At 47.4% G+C, this 14,283-nt stretch overlaps 1 protein-coding gene across 1 annotated transcript in view; it reads left to right on the forward strand.

The window, feature by feature from the left end:
• Positions 1 to 14,283, forward strand: part of FAT2 (FAT atypical cadherin 2) — an 80,951-nt gene that overhangs the window by 25,193 nt on the left and 41,475 nt on the right. Inside the window, exons 3-9 of the mRNA XM_004428630.3 lie at positions 956 to 1,270; positions 6,361 to 6,419; positions 7,816 to 8,127; positions 9,136 to 9,346; positions 10,917 to 11,056; positions 11,646 to 11,927; positions 13,035 to 13,245. Coding sequence (XP_004428687.2) covers positions 956 to 1,270; positions 6,361 to 6,419; positions 7,816 to 8,127; positions 9,136 to 9,346; positions 10,917 to 11,056; positions 11,646 to 11,927; positions 13,035 to 13,245 — 1,530 coding nt within the window. The remainder of the gene's footprint in view (positions 1 to 955; positions 1,271 to 6,360; positions 6,420 to 7,815; positions 8,128 to 9,135; positions 9,347 to 10,916; positions 11,057 to 11,645; positions 11,928 to 13,034; positions 13,246 to 14,283) is intronic.

Raw genomic sequence — 14,283 nt, forward strand, 5'->3', positions numbered from 1 at the left:
TAAGTGCAATTGGGCACACACTGACTGCGCACCCTCTGCTTGTGAGGTCCTGAAATAGGCATCTTGGGGGAGATCCTAGGTGAATATAGGGAGGCCGCTGCCCTCAAAGAGCTTTCAATCTGATGGATGGTTTATCTCCAGGGTCAAGGGTAGTGTGATGTGGTGGAAAGAGCATTAGATTGAGAGTCAATTTTAGACCCAGGTCTTCCACTTACTTGCTACATGACCTTGGTCAAGTCATACACTTTCTCTGGGCCTCAGTTTTCCCATCTGTCAAAGGAGTAAGGTTCCTTCAGCTCCGACATGCTATGGCTGTGAGCACAGGTCCTGCCCTCTCACATAGCTCCTTCCAGTTGAGTATGATCCATGAGAGCTTAGGGTGCAAGCCTCTTTTGCTCACTAGCGGACCCTCGATTTCTAGAACAGTGCTGGCCCGTAGTAAGCAATTTGTGGAATGAGTGAACTAATGGGTGAAGCTAAGTCTCTAAAATCATGAAGATGATGGAAAGGAGAACAGCAATTTATTCATTAAATCCATAACACTTGAATTGATATCTATAAGGCCTTAACACTTGAAGGAACCAGTTTAAGACCAACTGTAAGGAAATTCCACTTACAGAATGGGAAATAAATTGACAGGACTTGAGTTGATGTAAGCAGTCAGGAGACAGTAGGTCACCTACTGCTGTGTTCTGGAAACCCTGCATATGCCCATGTGTTAGAGTCTTGGCCCTGTTTTAGCAGAGAAGGGTCTGAGAGGTTCTACAATGAGGATATGAATTCCCCTGTGTTTAACTTAGCATCTTTCACACAATATTGGCGAGAATTCCCTTTTCTCATGGAACACCTATTAATGTTCTTTCCACAGTACAGTTTGGGGACTGCAAGGTAAGGTGATTTCTAAAGCTTCTTTGAACTCTAAAATATTTTGGGTTTGGTGATTGACTGTCCCTAGGAATGATTCAGACTCTGGCTCCCCTGGACCGAGAATTCGTGTCCTGCTACTGGCTGACGGTACAGGCGGTGGATAGAGGCTCCATACCCCTCTCTTCTGTAACTGAAGTCTACATTGAGGTTACGGATGTCAATGACAACCCGCCCCGGATGTCCAGACCTGTGTTCTACCCCTCTATCCGGGAGGATGCACCCTTGCACACCTCTGTGCTTCAACTGGATGCCTTGGACCCGGACTCCAGCTCCAGAGGAAAGCTGACTTTCAACATCACCAGTGGGAACCATATGGGATTTTTTCTCATTCATCCTCTCACAGGTAAGGATCCCGGGAGTCTGGGTGAATAGAATTCTCTGCATCAGTGCTTCTCAAGTGTGGTCCGGGGTCAGCATCATCAGCATCACCTATGAACTTGGTAGAAACTTAAATTCTCAGGCCCCACCTTAGACCTACTGAATCAGAACTCAGGGTGGGGCCCAGCAAACTGTATTTTAACAAGATATCCAGAGGTTTCTGATGTGTGCTAAAATTTGAGAACCACTGCTTTACAAAGTCCATCTCTTTGGGAAAATAAGAATATGTCAGCTGGCTTTACTTGGAGCCAGGGAAGCTAAGCAGGTTGCCTGGTAGTCAGGCTGGGTCTATTTCAGACCTCCAAGTGCTCCCAACCGACTCCTCCCTTGAGTCACAAGTCACAGGTTGAATTTCTTAACCCTCATTCCAGACTGATCTCAAGCCTGCCCAGAGTGGTGGCATGAGGGATCCATTTCTGTCAAGTCAACCATCTCACAAATGTCTCTCCTTGACCCAGAGCCATCTGGGGCAAGGATGATCTATGGTTTCAAGGAATCCAGAGGTCACTAGCTTGCAGCAGTGAGCCAGATGTAGCCCACAAAGGTGTTTTGTTTGGTTTGCACAAGCTTTAAATAATGACTTTTCAAGTTGTTGCTAATGTTTAAAAATTAGGAAGTTCTACAAAACGTTCCAGGTTTCTGGTTGTTCTTCAAAAACTGGAAGATCTGGCCACGCTGACCGCACATTCCCACAGGGCCACAATTGCCTGGAGCCAACAGCAGCTCCCTGTAGAGAGCAGGTGCATGTTCCCTGCTCTGCGCTGTCCTCTCATTCCCTATCGCATTGGTCCCAGCCTGCTTCTCGAATTTAGGCTACCTGCCTGGTTCCCATTGGTGCTGGAATTTGAGAGCTGGTTCACCTTACTGCGGACATTTCTCCAAGGCCACATCTTCCTGTTGGAGGATGAATAACAACCCTATTGCAGAGAAGGCTGTCATTCTCTCTTCTGAACCCAACGTCCTATTCTCCAGCTCCAGCAATTCACTCTTGGAAGGACAGAACCCTGGTGAGATCAGAGGAAGGGGAAAAGGAGAATGCTAGCAGGCAGTCCCTCAATCCTTAAGATAAAAGGGAACTAGGAAACCATGAGCCTGGGGGTCCCAGGGCAGACAGTGGGTGGGGGATCCAAGTGTCTATTTGCCCAGTGACATTTGTTTCCTATTAGCCTTTGAGCTCAGGGAGTGGCTTAGTCCTCCTGGAAGGAGGATGCTTTTCCCTCGGAAAACACGCCCCGGCTGGCTCTCTACCTGGATCCACCCTGTCCCTCCCTTTTTGGAAGAGGGAAGAGATCTCTCACCTAGGGCATTAGCTCCTCAATTTCTTCCAAATCCCTGTTCTGTTTACTGTCAACAGTTCCCTGACAGGGGTCTGGCAAAATGCCCCAGAGGGCAGAGATGTTCTTGGTCTTCCTGCAGTTGAGGAGAAGAAATTTTTACCAGCATTAACATTTAAAAATAAAATAATAAATCAGCAATGAGCCCCCAGCTCACCTTTCTTATCACCACCATTGTATAGTCCCACTTCCCTACCTGGATACCTTGGATGGTTTCCCTGTGCCCTTACGATAAAGCCAGATCCTGCCATGTCCCACAAACTTGTGCCTGACCCGGCTCCTGCTGCCCTTTCTGGCTTCATCTTGCCTCTCTCACCCTTCCACTCTCTGGTTCTAGCCACATGGTCTGCTTCGGTCCACACGCTCTCCTGTCACAGGGCCTTTGCACATGCTGTTCTATTCTCCTCTCCTTTTGTCTGGTTAACTCCTGCCCTTTTTTCAGATCTCAGCCCAGCTGTTCTTTGCTTAGAGAAGTTTTTCGTGACACTATATTACATCTCCTAGCACCATCTTCTCTCTCCCTTTTTGAAACACGTATCACATAGAACACTTTATTCACTTGTGTGATTATCTCATTAATTATGCATGTCCTGCACGAGACTTCAAAGGCTTTCTAGAAAAGGAGCCTTGATTGTTTTTGCCCACTATAATATCTTCAGTGCATGACACACAGTAGAGTCTCAATAAATAATTGGGAAATGAATGCGTGAATCTCGCCAGCATCCACAATCTTGTGTTAAGCCCAAGGTTCATTCATGTATTCAGCAAACGTTTAAAGGTGTCTGCTTTTACGAGGTATTTAAACTATGTGCTGTAGAGAGATGTGAAGATAAATAAAACACAGTTTCAGGCCTTGAGGAATTCAGTCCACCAGGAGCAGGAAGATCTGGATATAAAACACTATAGAACCAGTGAGAAGGAGCACAACATTGTAGAATATCTGTAGATGTGGTGCCGTGGCTGCCCAGAGAGGCAGCTGCTCAGCGTGGTGGGTCAGGGGCAGTCGTGCTGAGCTGAAGGATGGGGAGGATTTTGACAGGCAGCAGTCTGGGCGGGCACCGGGGCAAGGATGGCAATAGGAGCAATAGCCAGGAAGGAAGAAGACCCAGGTCTTATTATTATTTTTTTTTCTGTTTTTTTTTTTTTTTTTTTGTGAGGAAGATCAGCCCTGAGCTAACAACCATGCCAATCCTCCTGTTTTTGCTGAGGAAGACTGGCCCTGGTCTAACATCTGTGCCCCTTTTCCTCCACTTTGCATGGGACGCGGCCTCATCATGGCCAGATACGCGGTGCATCGGTGCGTGCCTGGGATCCGAACCCAGGCCACCAGCAGCCCCGCTACACCACGGGGCCAGCCCCCCCCCAGGTCTTATTGAAGATGGAGTACATAGGTGAATTTTCTCAAGGCGTATCCCATGTCCACCACTTAACTGTAAGATCTTGAGAAAGTTACTTAACTGCTCTACGCCTGAGTTTTCTCACCAGTGAAATGGAGATAACAACAGCTACCTGCTGGGTGGTTGTGAAGGTTAAATGAGTTAATAGAGATGTATAAAGAGCTTAGAAGAACGCCTGGACAGGTAAGAGCTCAATGAGTGTCGGCTGTTAGATCCTGAGGGAGGCAGGAGAGGCACAGGAAGCTGGGACGGTAGTTGGATAAGACCTAGACTGTGGTGGGTCAGGATGAAAGGAGTAGAAGGATCTGGAATCCATTGGAAGTGGCATCAACAGCAGTTGGGAAATTATTGGAGGAAGGAGGGGAAGGAGGGGGTAGGGGCTGAGATGGGGTGATGGGGGAAATGATAAGAGCTGAATCGGCTGAGTGCCCACCTCAGGCCAGGATGGGTCCTCAGTGGACCCTCACGCAGCCCCGTGGGGTGGCTCTGCCAGGTCCCCATTCTACACGGGCACTCCCTGGGAATCCTGACACCCGCCTCACAGAGGGGGATGAGACTGATAGCAGGGACAGTGGTCCAGGAAGCCAAGGCTGCAATTTCAGGGACACTGGCCCTTAGAAGGTGGAGGGAGGCAGGGGTGAGAGAAAAGAAAAACCAGAAGGACAGAGAAAGAGTGTCTGAGAATCAGAGAATCAAGAGGGGGGAGGGAGAGAGGAGGACCCGGCAAAGAAGAGAGAGGGAGGATGGTGAGGGATAAACAGAGAGAGAAGAGAGACAGGGAGACGGGGGGATGAAGCGAGAGAAGGAGCAGGGAGGAGGGCCAGGACTGAGCCAGAAGGAAGGCTGCCCTGCCCAGGCCCTCTCATCCCTGCACTCTTCTAGGGGGGCACCCAGATCCCAGGCCCTTCCCTGTCAGGCCCTTCTGCTTGGAGACGACCTAGGTGGGGTGACCTGGGACAATATTCACACTGTCCTAGAGGAATGTCTTCCTTCTCTGACTGGAAGGGCCTCTGGCTGTGGGGCTTTCCAGGAGCCGTCTCTGATCCCTCTGACTGGCTGCCTTCAGTTAGGGAAGAAAAAGTCGAGGTGACAGTTTTACTGCCCAAGGCAAGAGAGTGCCCCTGACAGGCCGCTCCTCACATCACACTCCCATTTCCAGCACTGGAACCTCCACCCCGGCGCTGAGTCCCCTTTCCCCTCACGGAGCCCCCATCCCCAGGCTTCATTCCATTACTCCATCATTTAATTGCCTAAACAAGATCAAGACATTTATTGAAAGTTTTCAGATGACCCACTGGCCCCTACCAATAGCTCTGCTTTCCTTTAAAAGAGACCATCCCTCCCCAGCTGTGACCTCTCGGTCTATGGGCTCAAATGCCCTCTGGGCCTAGCGACCTTGACCTTCCTGATGCTTGCAGAGAACTGGCACCTCCTTTCCTTTATGCCCTCAATTTACGGCCATAGTGCCTCCGAAAATTAAAACTAGACTTCCAGCTCCTCAAGTCCACCTTCCTCAGTGTACAGATGAGCTGAGAGAGGAGTCCTCCGCTGGCTCATCTGTGCCCGCTGGTCATGGGAAGGGCCAGTACTAGAACTCAGGTGAATGATATACTAATAACAAAGGAGTAAAAAGCTGCCTCTTTGTTGGGGGCCGGCCCCGTGGCTTAGTGGTTAAGTGTGCGGCCCCGTGGCTTAGTGGTTAAGTGTGCGCGCTCTGCTACTGGCGGCCCGGGTTCGGATCCTGGGCGCGCACCAACGCACCGCTTCTCCGGCCATGCTGAGGCCGCGTCCCACATACAGCAACTCGAAGGATGTGCAGCTATGACATACAACTATCTACTGGGTCTTTGGGGAGAAAAAAGAGGAGGAGGATTGGCAATAGATGTTAGCCCAGGGCTGGTCGTCCTCAGCAAAAAGAGGAGGATTGGCATGGATGTTAGCTCAGGGCCGATCTTCCTCACAAAAAAAAAAAATAAAGCTACCACTTTGTGATTTCTTGTGAGCTGAATACAATGACTGTGATCTCTGTTATAACTCCTGACAAGCTGCCTTTATTTACTTAACAATGTACTGTGTACGACACCCCTCCTAATGGTGAAAGCAGGACACAGGTAGGGCCTCTGTTGATACCACCATCTCTGCTGTGCATTCCCCTTCCTTGCTTCCCCCTCTCTTTCTCCAGAGTTCTATTTCCCTGTAATGTTCTTGTTCTCCAAAGACCCGAATTCTGAAGTAGGATTTGAATGTAATCCTTGAACTCACGCCCAGTAGAGTGGCCCTGGGAGCCCTCTGCTCAGCTCTGCCTCCTACCGTCTCTCTCCCAGGTCTCCTCTCCACCGCCCGGCAGCTGGACCGAGAGAACAAGGATGAACACATCCTGGAGGTGAGTAATGGTGGTGAACCTGGATTCCAAAACTTCCTGAAGGAGGCCAAGGCTGGAGCTGGGCCAGGCCTTGGGGGTCACATGCATGTCTCCAAGCACTATGGTCGAGGAGGGTGCTGGGCTCAGGGAAGAGTTGCTGCTTAAGCTGAGCCTTGCTGTGGTTGGCGGTGTAGACTCTCAGGGTCTTCACTGGCTCTTTAGCACTATGAAGGGAAGGAATCTGAAACCATGTCCAGGCTGGGCAGGAAACACTGGTTGATTAGTAATGCCTGCAGTGAGTGCAGGAAGAGGGAGCTGTACACATGTGCTATGTAATTACTAAGTCTGCTTTCTAGCCCATCCCCACAGTCCAGAGAGAGAGAGTCACCCAAGTTCAAACACTAGGTCAGTAGCAGAGCCACGCTGAAAACCCAGACCTTTGTCTTCTAGATCTGTGCTCTTTCTAGGATGTCTCTAAAATCCCACAAGCATCCCTGGTGCCCATTCCAATGAGAGGCATTGGTCTTGACCTAGAGGGGATTGAATCAGAAGGAATCTGGTTATGCCCCTTCTTGAGCTACCCATAACTGATGAACAGGCATCTCTTCTAGTCTTAAAGACATCAGGTGGGAGGGACACAAATTCCTCAGCAGAACTGAAATAAATTTTGCCTTCTATGCTCCCAGCCTCTGCACATTCCCTTTGTAGGAAACAGGTGTTATTAGTAAGCAGCAGCTAAACGGCCTTCTAGGGACTGAAACATTCTCCACAGTTCTGTAGAGGTTCTTATCTTTAAATAGCAAAATATTTAAAAAATTCAGAACCATTTAGTGGAAATGTCCTACCTCGTACGACGCCCTTGGGGCTGTGGACGCCTGGGATGAGTTGCCCCTACGTGACATAGCCCCCGATTCTGAAGTTGTTTTAGTGCCTTTTCTCTCACTCTGGGTTTCACTTCATGCCTCAGGGCACATGTCTGACTCAAAAGGTAGCACCCATTCCTTCATAAACATCTTCTCATTTGTTTTTTCTAACCTCCAGTAGCTTAAGAAAACCAGAGAACAAAGCTTACGAGAATTACGAGCAAATAGAAAGTTAATGGTCTCTGAGAAATGGCCCACGGGCGTCCTGAGTAAAGACCATCAGCTTTATTCCGGAGCCTCTGTGACTTTGTCTTCTTCCTGTTCTTTCTGGTTTCTTTCTCTGTTCTTGTTTGCTTTCCTGTGGGCGAGGTTACTGGAGAGCTGGGTTCCAAGTAGGTGAGGTTATGATAATAAAAATCACGAGCATATACCAAAGAACAGACGGACTCATATTTCCAGGCTGTTGAAGGCAGGGGTAGAGATGGGGTTGCGGTGGGTGGTGAGCCATAGTCACTGCTTTGCATTTGGCAACTCACACCAGATTCTGTCCCCAGGTGACTGTGCTGGACAATGGGGAGCCCTCCCTCAGGTCCACCTCCAGGGTGGTGGTACGCATCTTGGACGTCAACGACAACCCCCCTGTGTTCTCCCACAAGCTCTTCAATGTCCGCCTTCCGGAGAGGCTGAACCCAGTGACCCCTCGGCCTGTGTATAGGCTGGTGGCTTCAGACTTGGATGAGGGGCTCAATGGCAGGGTCACCTACAGTATCGAGGAGAGTGATGAGGAGGGCTTCAGTATCGACCCAGTCACGGGTGTGGTGTCATCCAGCAGCACCTTCACAGCTGGAGTGTACAACATCCTAACGGTGAGGGGTGGGTGGCGGCCGCAGAGGGGGGAGTGGCATAACTGGTTAGGGATTTTCTTTGAGGATACAGGAGGAGGGAGACAGCCATCAGGCATGATCAAGACAGTACTCCCTTCCCTGGCTTTCTGCCAGAGAAACTGGGAACCCCGACTTTAGCCAAAGGATCAGAATTCTGGTCCTTTCTCTTTGAGGACAATAAGGTCCTTGCCTGGGAAATCCACTCTATTAGAGAGAAGGATTTTGGTGAGGGTGGCAGGAGCTTTGGAATCAAGGTAAGCCTGGATTCCTATCCCGGCTCTGCCATGTTACACCTGTGGGGCCTTGGACAAATCACTTAACCCCTTTGAGCCTTTGTTTTATCTATAAAATGGGGCTAAGAACATTTTCCTTGTAGGAAGCCAATACAGCAAGTGGCTAGGGCCTGGGCTCCACGTCAGACAGCCTGAATTCAACCCCAGCCTCATTGCCGGACAGGCAGACAGTCCCAGGCAGGTGAATTCACCATGTGAGCCCCCATTTGCTCCTATAAATGGGAGATGATAATGGCACCTCTCTCAGGGCTGGCATGAGGATTAAACCAGTTATTGTACATATTGCTCTTAGAGCAGGGCATGATAATAGTGAGAGCTCAATAAATTCTAGTTTATTGTGTTTATGGTTGTTGGGAGGGGTAGAGGCCCATGAATGTAAAGTCCGGTTTAGGAACCAGCTCACAGTGAGCCTTCAGTTAGTAGTGGCTTTATGCTATTATGTTTTATTTTCTCACCACCCATGAGGTTCTTGAGCGTGGGTTATATGTTTTGTCCGCCACTGTGCCTGCAGCAACTAGCATGGTGCCTGTTTACAGTAAGCCCTCAACTGTGTGTCTAATGAATGGACCAGTGGACAAGAGACCGGATTGGTCAGTCACAGGGTGTTCTGTCTCTTGGCCTAGCCACCTTGGTCTTTTTGTTTTTAGGCCCCAACCCTGAAGACGAGGCCTCAATTTCAGTTTTGGCCTCTTTTCAGATCAAGGCAACAGACAACGGGCAGCCACCACTCTCCGCCAGCGTCCGGCTACACATCGAGTGGATCCCCCAGCCCCGGCCCTCCTCCATCCTGCTGGCCTTTGACGAGCTCCACTATAGATTTACAGTCATGGAGACAGACCCCGTGAACCATATGGTGGGAGTCATCAGTGTCGAGGGCCGACCCGGCCTCTTCTGGTTCAGCATCTCAGGTGTGGCAGCCCTCCCATCCTTACAGACCAGCCTTAGTCCTTGTGGTACAATCCTTCTGAGCCTCTCCTAGTCACGCTCCCTGGCAGCCCCTTTTTGGCCATGAGTGGTGATCACCTCTTCCCTGGTTCTCAGGGGCAGTGGGTAGTAGGAGCACCACTTCTGCCAAGCTTTCCTTCCACACCAGCTATGATCTCAGGTGGAACCTCCATGGTCTCACTGGCAACCCCAGCCAGAGATGGACAATGCCTCAATTGCCAAGCACCAGGGAGACCAAAGATGGTGGTCCAGGGAGACCCGGAGGAGAAGGCACATGTTTTGTGTTTCCTTTTCTGCCTCAGTGTAAAAATCAGTGTAGAGCTGACTTGTTGACTGTGAGCCTGAGGCCAGCTGCACACTGGGGCCACGCTTAATGTTCTGGTCCCAGGTTCCATCCTCAAGATCAGGGGAAAGGGTCCATTCCCATTGTAGGAGACACCTGGGTCCAAGCTCTCATGGCCTTCTCTGAAATTCCTTTCTGTCTCTAAACCAAGATTTAGTTAAAACATCTTTGGGGGGAGGGGGACTGGTCCCGACCCCTTTGGGAATCTGATGAATACTTAGGCCCCCTTCCTAGAAAGATGTACACACGTGCACACACACACACCCACACACACCCACACACACAATTTGCATACAAATTTAGGGGTTTTATAGATTCTCTGAAACCCAGCCAGGGATTCCAGGTTAAGAGTCTTGAACCTAAGAGTTTCAATACCACGTGAACCATGGAGTCTCACAGAGTTTCCCAGCCTGGCTCAGAGATTATATACGCACCTGTCCCAAGTTTTTAACCTCCTGGATGCACTTCCAGTTCTGATTTGCTGCTCTTTCTAATTGTTTGGCTTCTTTTTCTTTTGTACAAAAGTAATACATGTATTCTATAGAATTTAGAAAACACAAATGAATGCAGAGAAGAAATTAAAATCACCTAAACTCCCACCAATCAGAAGATAATTCACCATTACAATTTTGATATGTTACCTTCTAGTCATCTTTCTTTAGACACACACACACACACACACACACACACACACACATGCTTAGGGTTATGCCAAAATATTGTTTTATAACCTTTTTAAATATGTCATGAAAATATTTCCATGTCACTAAACAGATTTCAATTTAGTGAACAGTTAAACAGCTGCATGCTGATTCTATATTTTGGATAGTTGTAGTTTATTAAATCAATTCCCTCTTGTTGAACAGAGTCTGATTTCACTTTTCCCTGAGTGTAGGCACCTTTAGATTTGCAAATTACCTGTAAACTGTGAAGCAGAGCTCCATTACTCCTGTATGTTTCAATCCTAGGAGCAGAACACTTTCTATGGCAAATTTTGGTCTTCCTCTGGGACTCGTCAGTCCTTAGAAGCTGACCTTTTTCTGTATCATCACTTGGATCTTGATAATAATTTGACAATAACTTGACAGAATCTATTTCCACCTTCTCAAAGTCTGCCAGCCAAACCCCGTGTTGTGCTATTACTGCCTAAATGACTGAGGTTGTGTGTGCTTTGCCCACTCCCACTCCAGGTGGGGACAAGGACATGGAGTTTGACATTGAGAAGACCACGGGCAGCATCGTCATTGCCAAGCCTCTCGATACAAGGAGGAGGTCGAGCTATAACTTGACTGTGGAGGTGACCGATGGGTCCCAAGCCATTGCCACCCAGGTTAGAGAACTTGCTGGGGACTCCTGAGTTGATAGGAGATGGGAGGCCTCCTTGGTTGGGGGAAGGCTACAGAAGGCTTTCTGTGAAGGTGATGTACCTCAAAGAACACTGAATTTGGAGTTGAGGTTCTGCATTCCAGTCTTATCTGATACACTCTCCACTTCTGTGATCTTGGGAGAATTCCTGTTCCCATTGAGGATCTCTGTGAAATGAGGGGATTGGTCTAAGTGGGTGGTTTTCAACTAAAGATAAAGTGTGACAGGGGCCACCATAGGTAGGAGGAATGATGTTAAGTGGGGCTCTGGATTTCTGCTCCGGTTTCAGCCAGAGTTTTATCTGTTTCATATATGGGAATTTCACAAAAAAGTTTCAATTTTGAAGAAAAGGCCCTTGAAAGAAAATTTTGTTTTTGAAAACCACTAGACTGCATGCTATCTGAAAGCCTTGTGATTTTTAAACTCTATCATTCATTCAACAAACATTTATCAAATGACTGCTGTTCTAGGCAGGTGATCTGTGGCCAAAAGACAGACAAGGTCCCTGACCCCCAGAGCTGACAGTCTCCCTTCTGTCTCACTCTCCTCCCTAGGTCTACATCTTCGTGATCGCCAATGTTAACCACCATCGGCCCCAGTTTCTGGAGGCTCATTATGAGGTCAGAGTTCCCCAGGACACACTGCCTGGGGTTGAGCTCCTCCGCGTCCAGGCCACGGATCAAGACAAGGGCAAGGGCCTCATCTACACCGTACATGGCAGCCTAGACCCAGGAAGTGCCAGCCTCTTCCAGCTGGACCCAAGCAGTGGTGTCTTGGTAACTGTGGGGAAATTGGACCTGGGCTCAGGGCCCTCCCAGCATACACTGACAGTTATGGTGAGTAAACTGAAAAATCGGATAAGGATGTGCTTACATGCGGATGTGAGGGGGTGGATGAGCTTGGAGGCATGCTGAAGGTTCCCTTTCCCCTGATGAGCCAGGTGTCCTAATGCTCATAATGATAATCCATGAGATGAGTTGTGACACTTCACAGTCTGCTGGAGGCACCTTCCATAAGGGATGCCTGGGAGTGAAGAAAGAGATGTGACAGCTGCCAAGGAAACTCCTGCAGCCTTGGCTCTCTCTGGACTCACTCCAAATATCCCCCAACAGTTCTTTCCCTGCTCCATGACTGCATGACCACAACATGGATTCACACAGTGTCAGAGCTGGGAAGATCCCAGACACCATCCCGCCCAGAGCAAGCTCTAGGGTGAGGCAGGCGAGGTACGTAGGGCACAAAATCTAAGGAGGATTTACACTCAGGGTCGTGTGCCTGCTCTTTTATGACCCTGAGAGTGAGTGCCTCCTTAAATGCATGCCCTACGTGCCTCACTTGCCTCACCCTGGTCCCAGCCCTGATCCCACCCAGTTCTCTTATCTTGCACCTGAGGCCCACAGAGGAAGAGAGACTTGCTCACCTTCATATGGTTGTTTATGGTGGAACCAGAATCAGAGTCCAGCCTTCCTGACTCAAGGTTCAGAGTTCTTATGTGTTAGTGTATCATCCTCTAGGCACATTAAATACATATATATATATTAAAGGCTCTGAGAAGTCCTGCACCAAAGAAAACTTTAGCTTCATTTAATTCAATGCTCTCTAAATTTACTTGATTATAGAATTTTTTTTTTTCTGTGCATAACATGTTAACATCTTGAAGACCTAATATTCTCTGAGATCTAATTTGGAAAGTGCTGCTTCTCTGCTTATTTCTGCCTTTCTCCTAAAGTGGAATTATCCAGGAAAATAGCTAAGCCTAATAATCACTAATTGATAAATTTATTTAAAAAGAAAAAAGCATAAATGAGAGCAAAATTTAAAGGAATACAGAGAATTACAATTGGGTATATTTTTCATTGGCATTCTATTTCATTGACCTTAATCTAACCCTGCCTCCTCCCATTCCATCTGCTGCTCACCACATTACCCCTTTGGGCCCATAGGTCCGAGACCAGGAGATGCCCATCAAGAGGAACTTTGTGTGGGTGTCCATTCTCGTGGAGGATGGAAACCTGCACCCACCCCACTTCACCCAGCTCCACTATGAGACGAGTGTGGCCGACACCACAGCCCCCGGCACAGAGCTGCTCCAGGTCCGAGCCATGGATGACGACAGAGGAGCCAACGCTGAGGTCCGCTATTCCCTCCTCAAAGGTGAGAGGCCTGGCCATGAGTCCAGAGCATGGAGGAAGGGGCTTCGACAATGAGAGAAAAAAACAGAGGCATAAATTTGCAGGTTAATCCGTGTCAAGCTCTCTAAGCTTTGGCAAATTACCATTCTAGAGCATTCTCTGGGACTATAATGACCTAAGTTAATGCACTTCCAAAGATAGTAAGAACAATAATTAAGGGACTAATTAAGGGACTACTCAAGTTATGGGAGAATTTACATAAATATTATATAAACCCACCAATGACCATACACATAAAGGAGGCTTATGAAATACATGCAACATTTAAAAATGTAATATCTTTGTACCTGTACAATAGAAGGGACCTATAAATACTTTGTAAGGTATATGGCATAGTTTTGGGAGTAATTTTCATTTTCTGCTAAGGCCACACCATGATTTCATATCTATTATATGGTTTTATTTATCTCAAAAGTGAGAATATTACCTGTGCCAGAAAGTGTTTGTAAAGATTAAAAGAGAAAATGTATGTTAATACATGTTGTAAACTGTAAAATATTATACAAATGCCAGGGGTTATTCTATCATTGATAAGTGTTAATTATAAGTAAATTAATTTAACAAAAATGATAATATCCAGTATCCAACTAATTATTAATCATAACTTGTAATGTTTGATAATTCATAATTAATAGTATTTAATAATAGTTGTTATCTTTAATAATAATTAATACTTCATAGAGCTAGATGCTGCGGAGGGACAAAGATGAGCATGACTTGCTCTCTGTCTTCTCTGTCCATAGAGCATCATGTTCATTTATTGCTTGTCAGTATACAATTTAAATTCCTTGAAATTATACAATTTCAGGAAGTCAGAGCTTTTTACATTTTCTTTTTTGGAAGAAAGAGAAGTTCTTATACTTTGCCATATGGCAGAAGTCTATTCATCCTTGAAGAAGAAGAATACAAATTATAACACATTAATTGCTTACTTTTTGTGATTTATGAAGTATAATCACATCTTTTTTCTCATTTTATCTCACTGACAACCCCATTGATG

This window comes from Ceratotherium simum, chromosome 4 (genome assembly GCF_057802395.1).
Source record: "Ceratotherium simum simum isolate JZ-2026a chromosome 4, ASM5780239v1, whole genome shotgun sequence".
Lineage (NCBI taxonomy): Eukaryota > Metazoa > Chordata > Mammalia > Perissodactyla > Rhinocerotidae > Ceratotherium > Ceratotherium simum.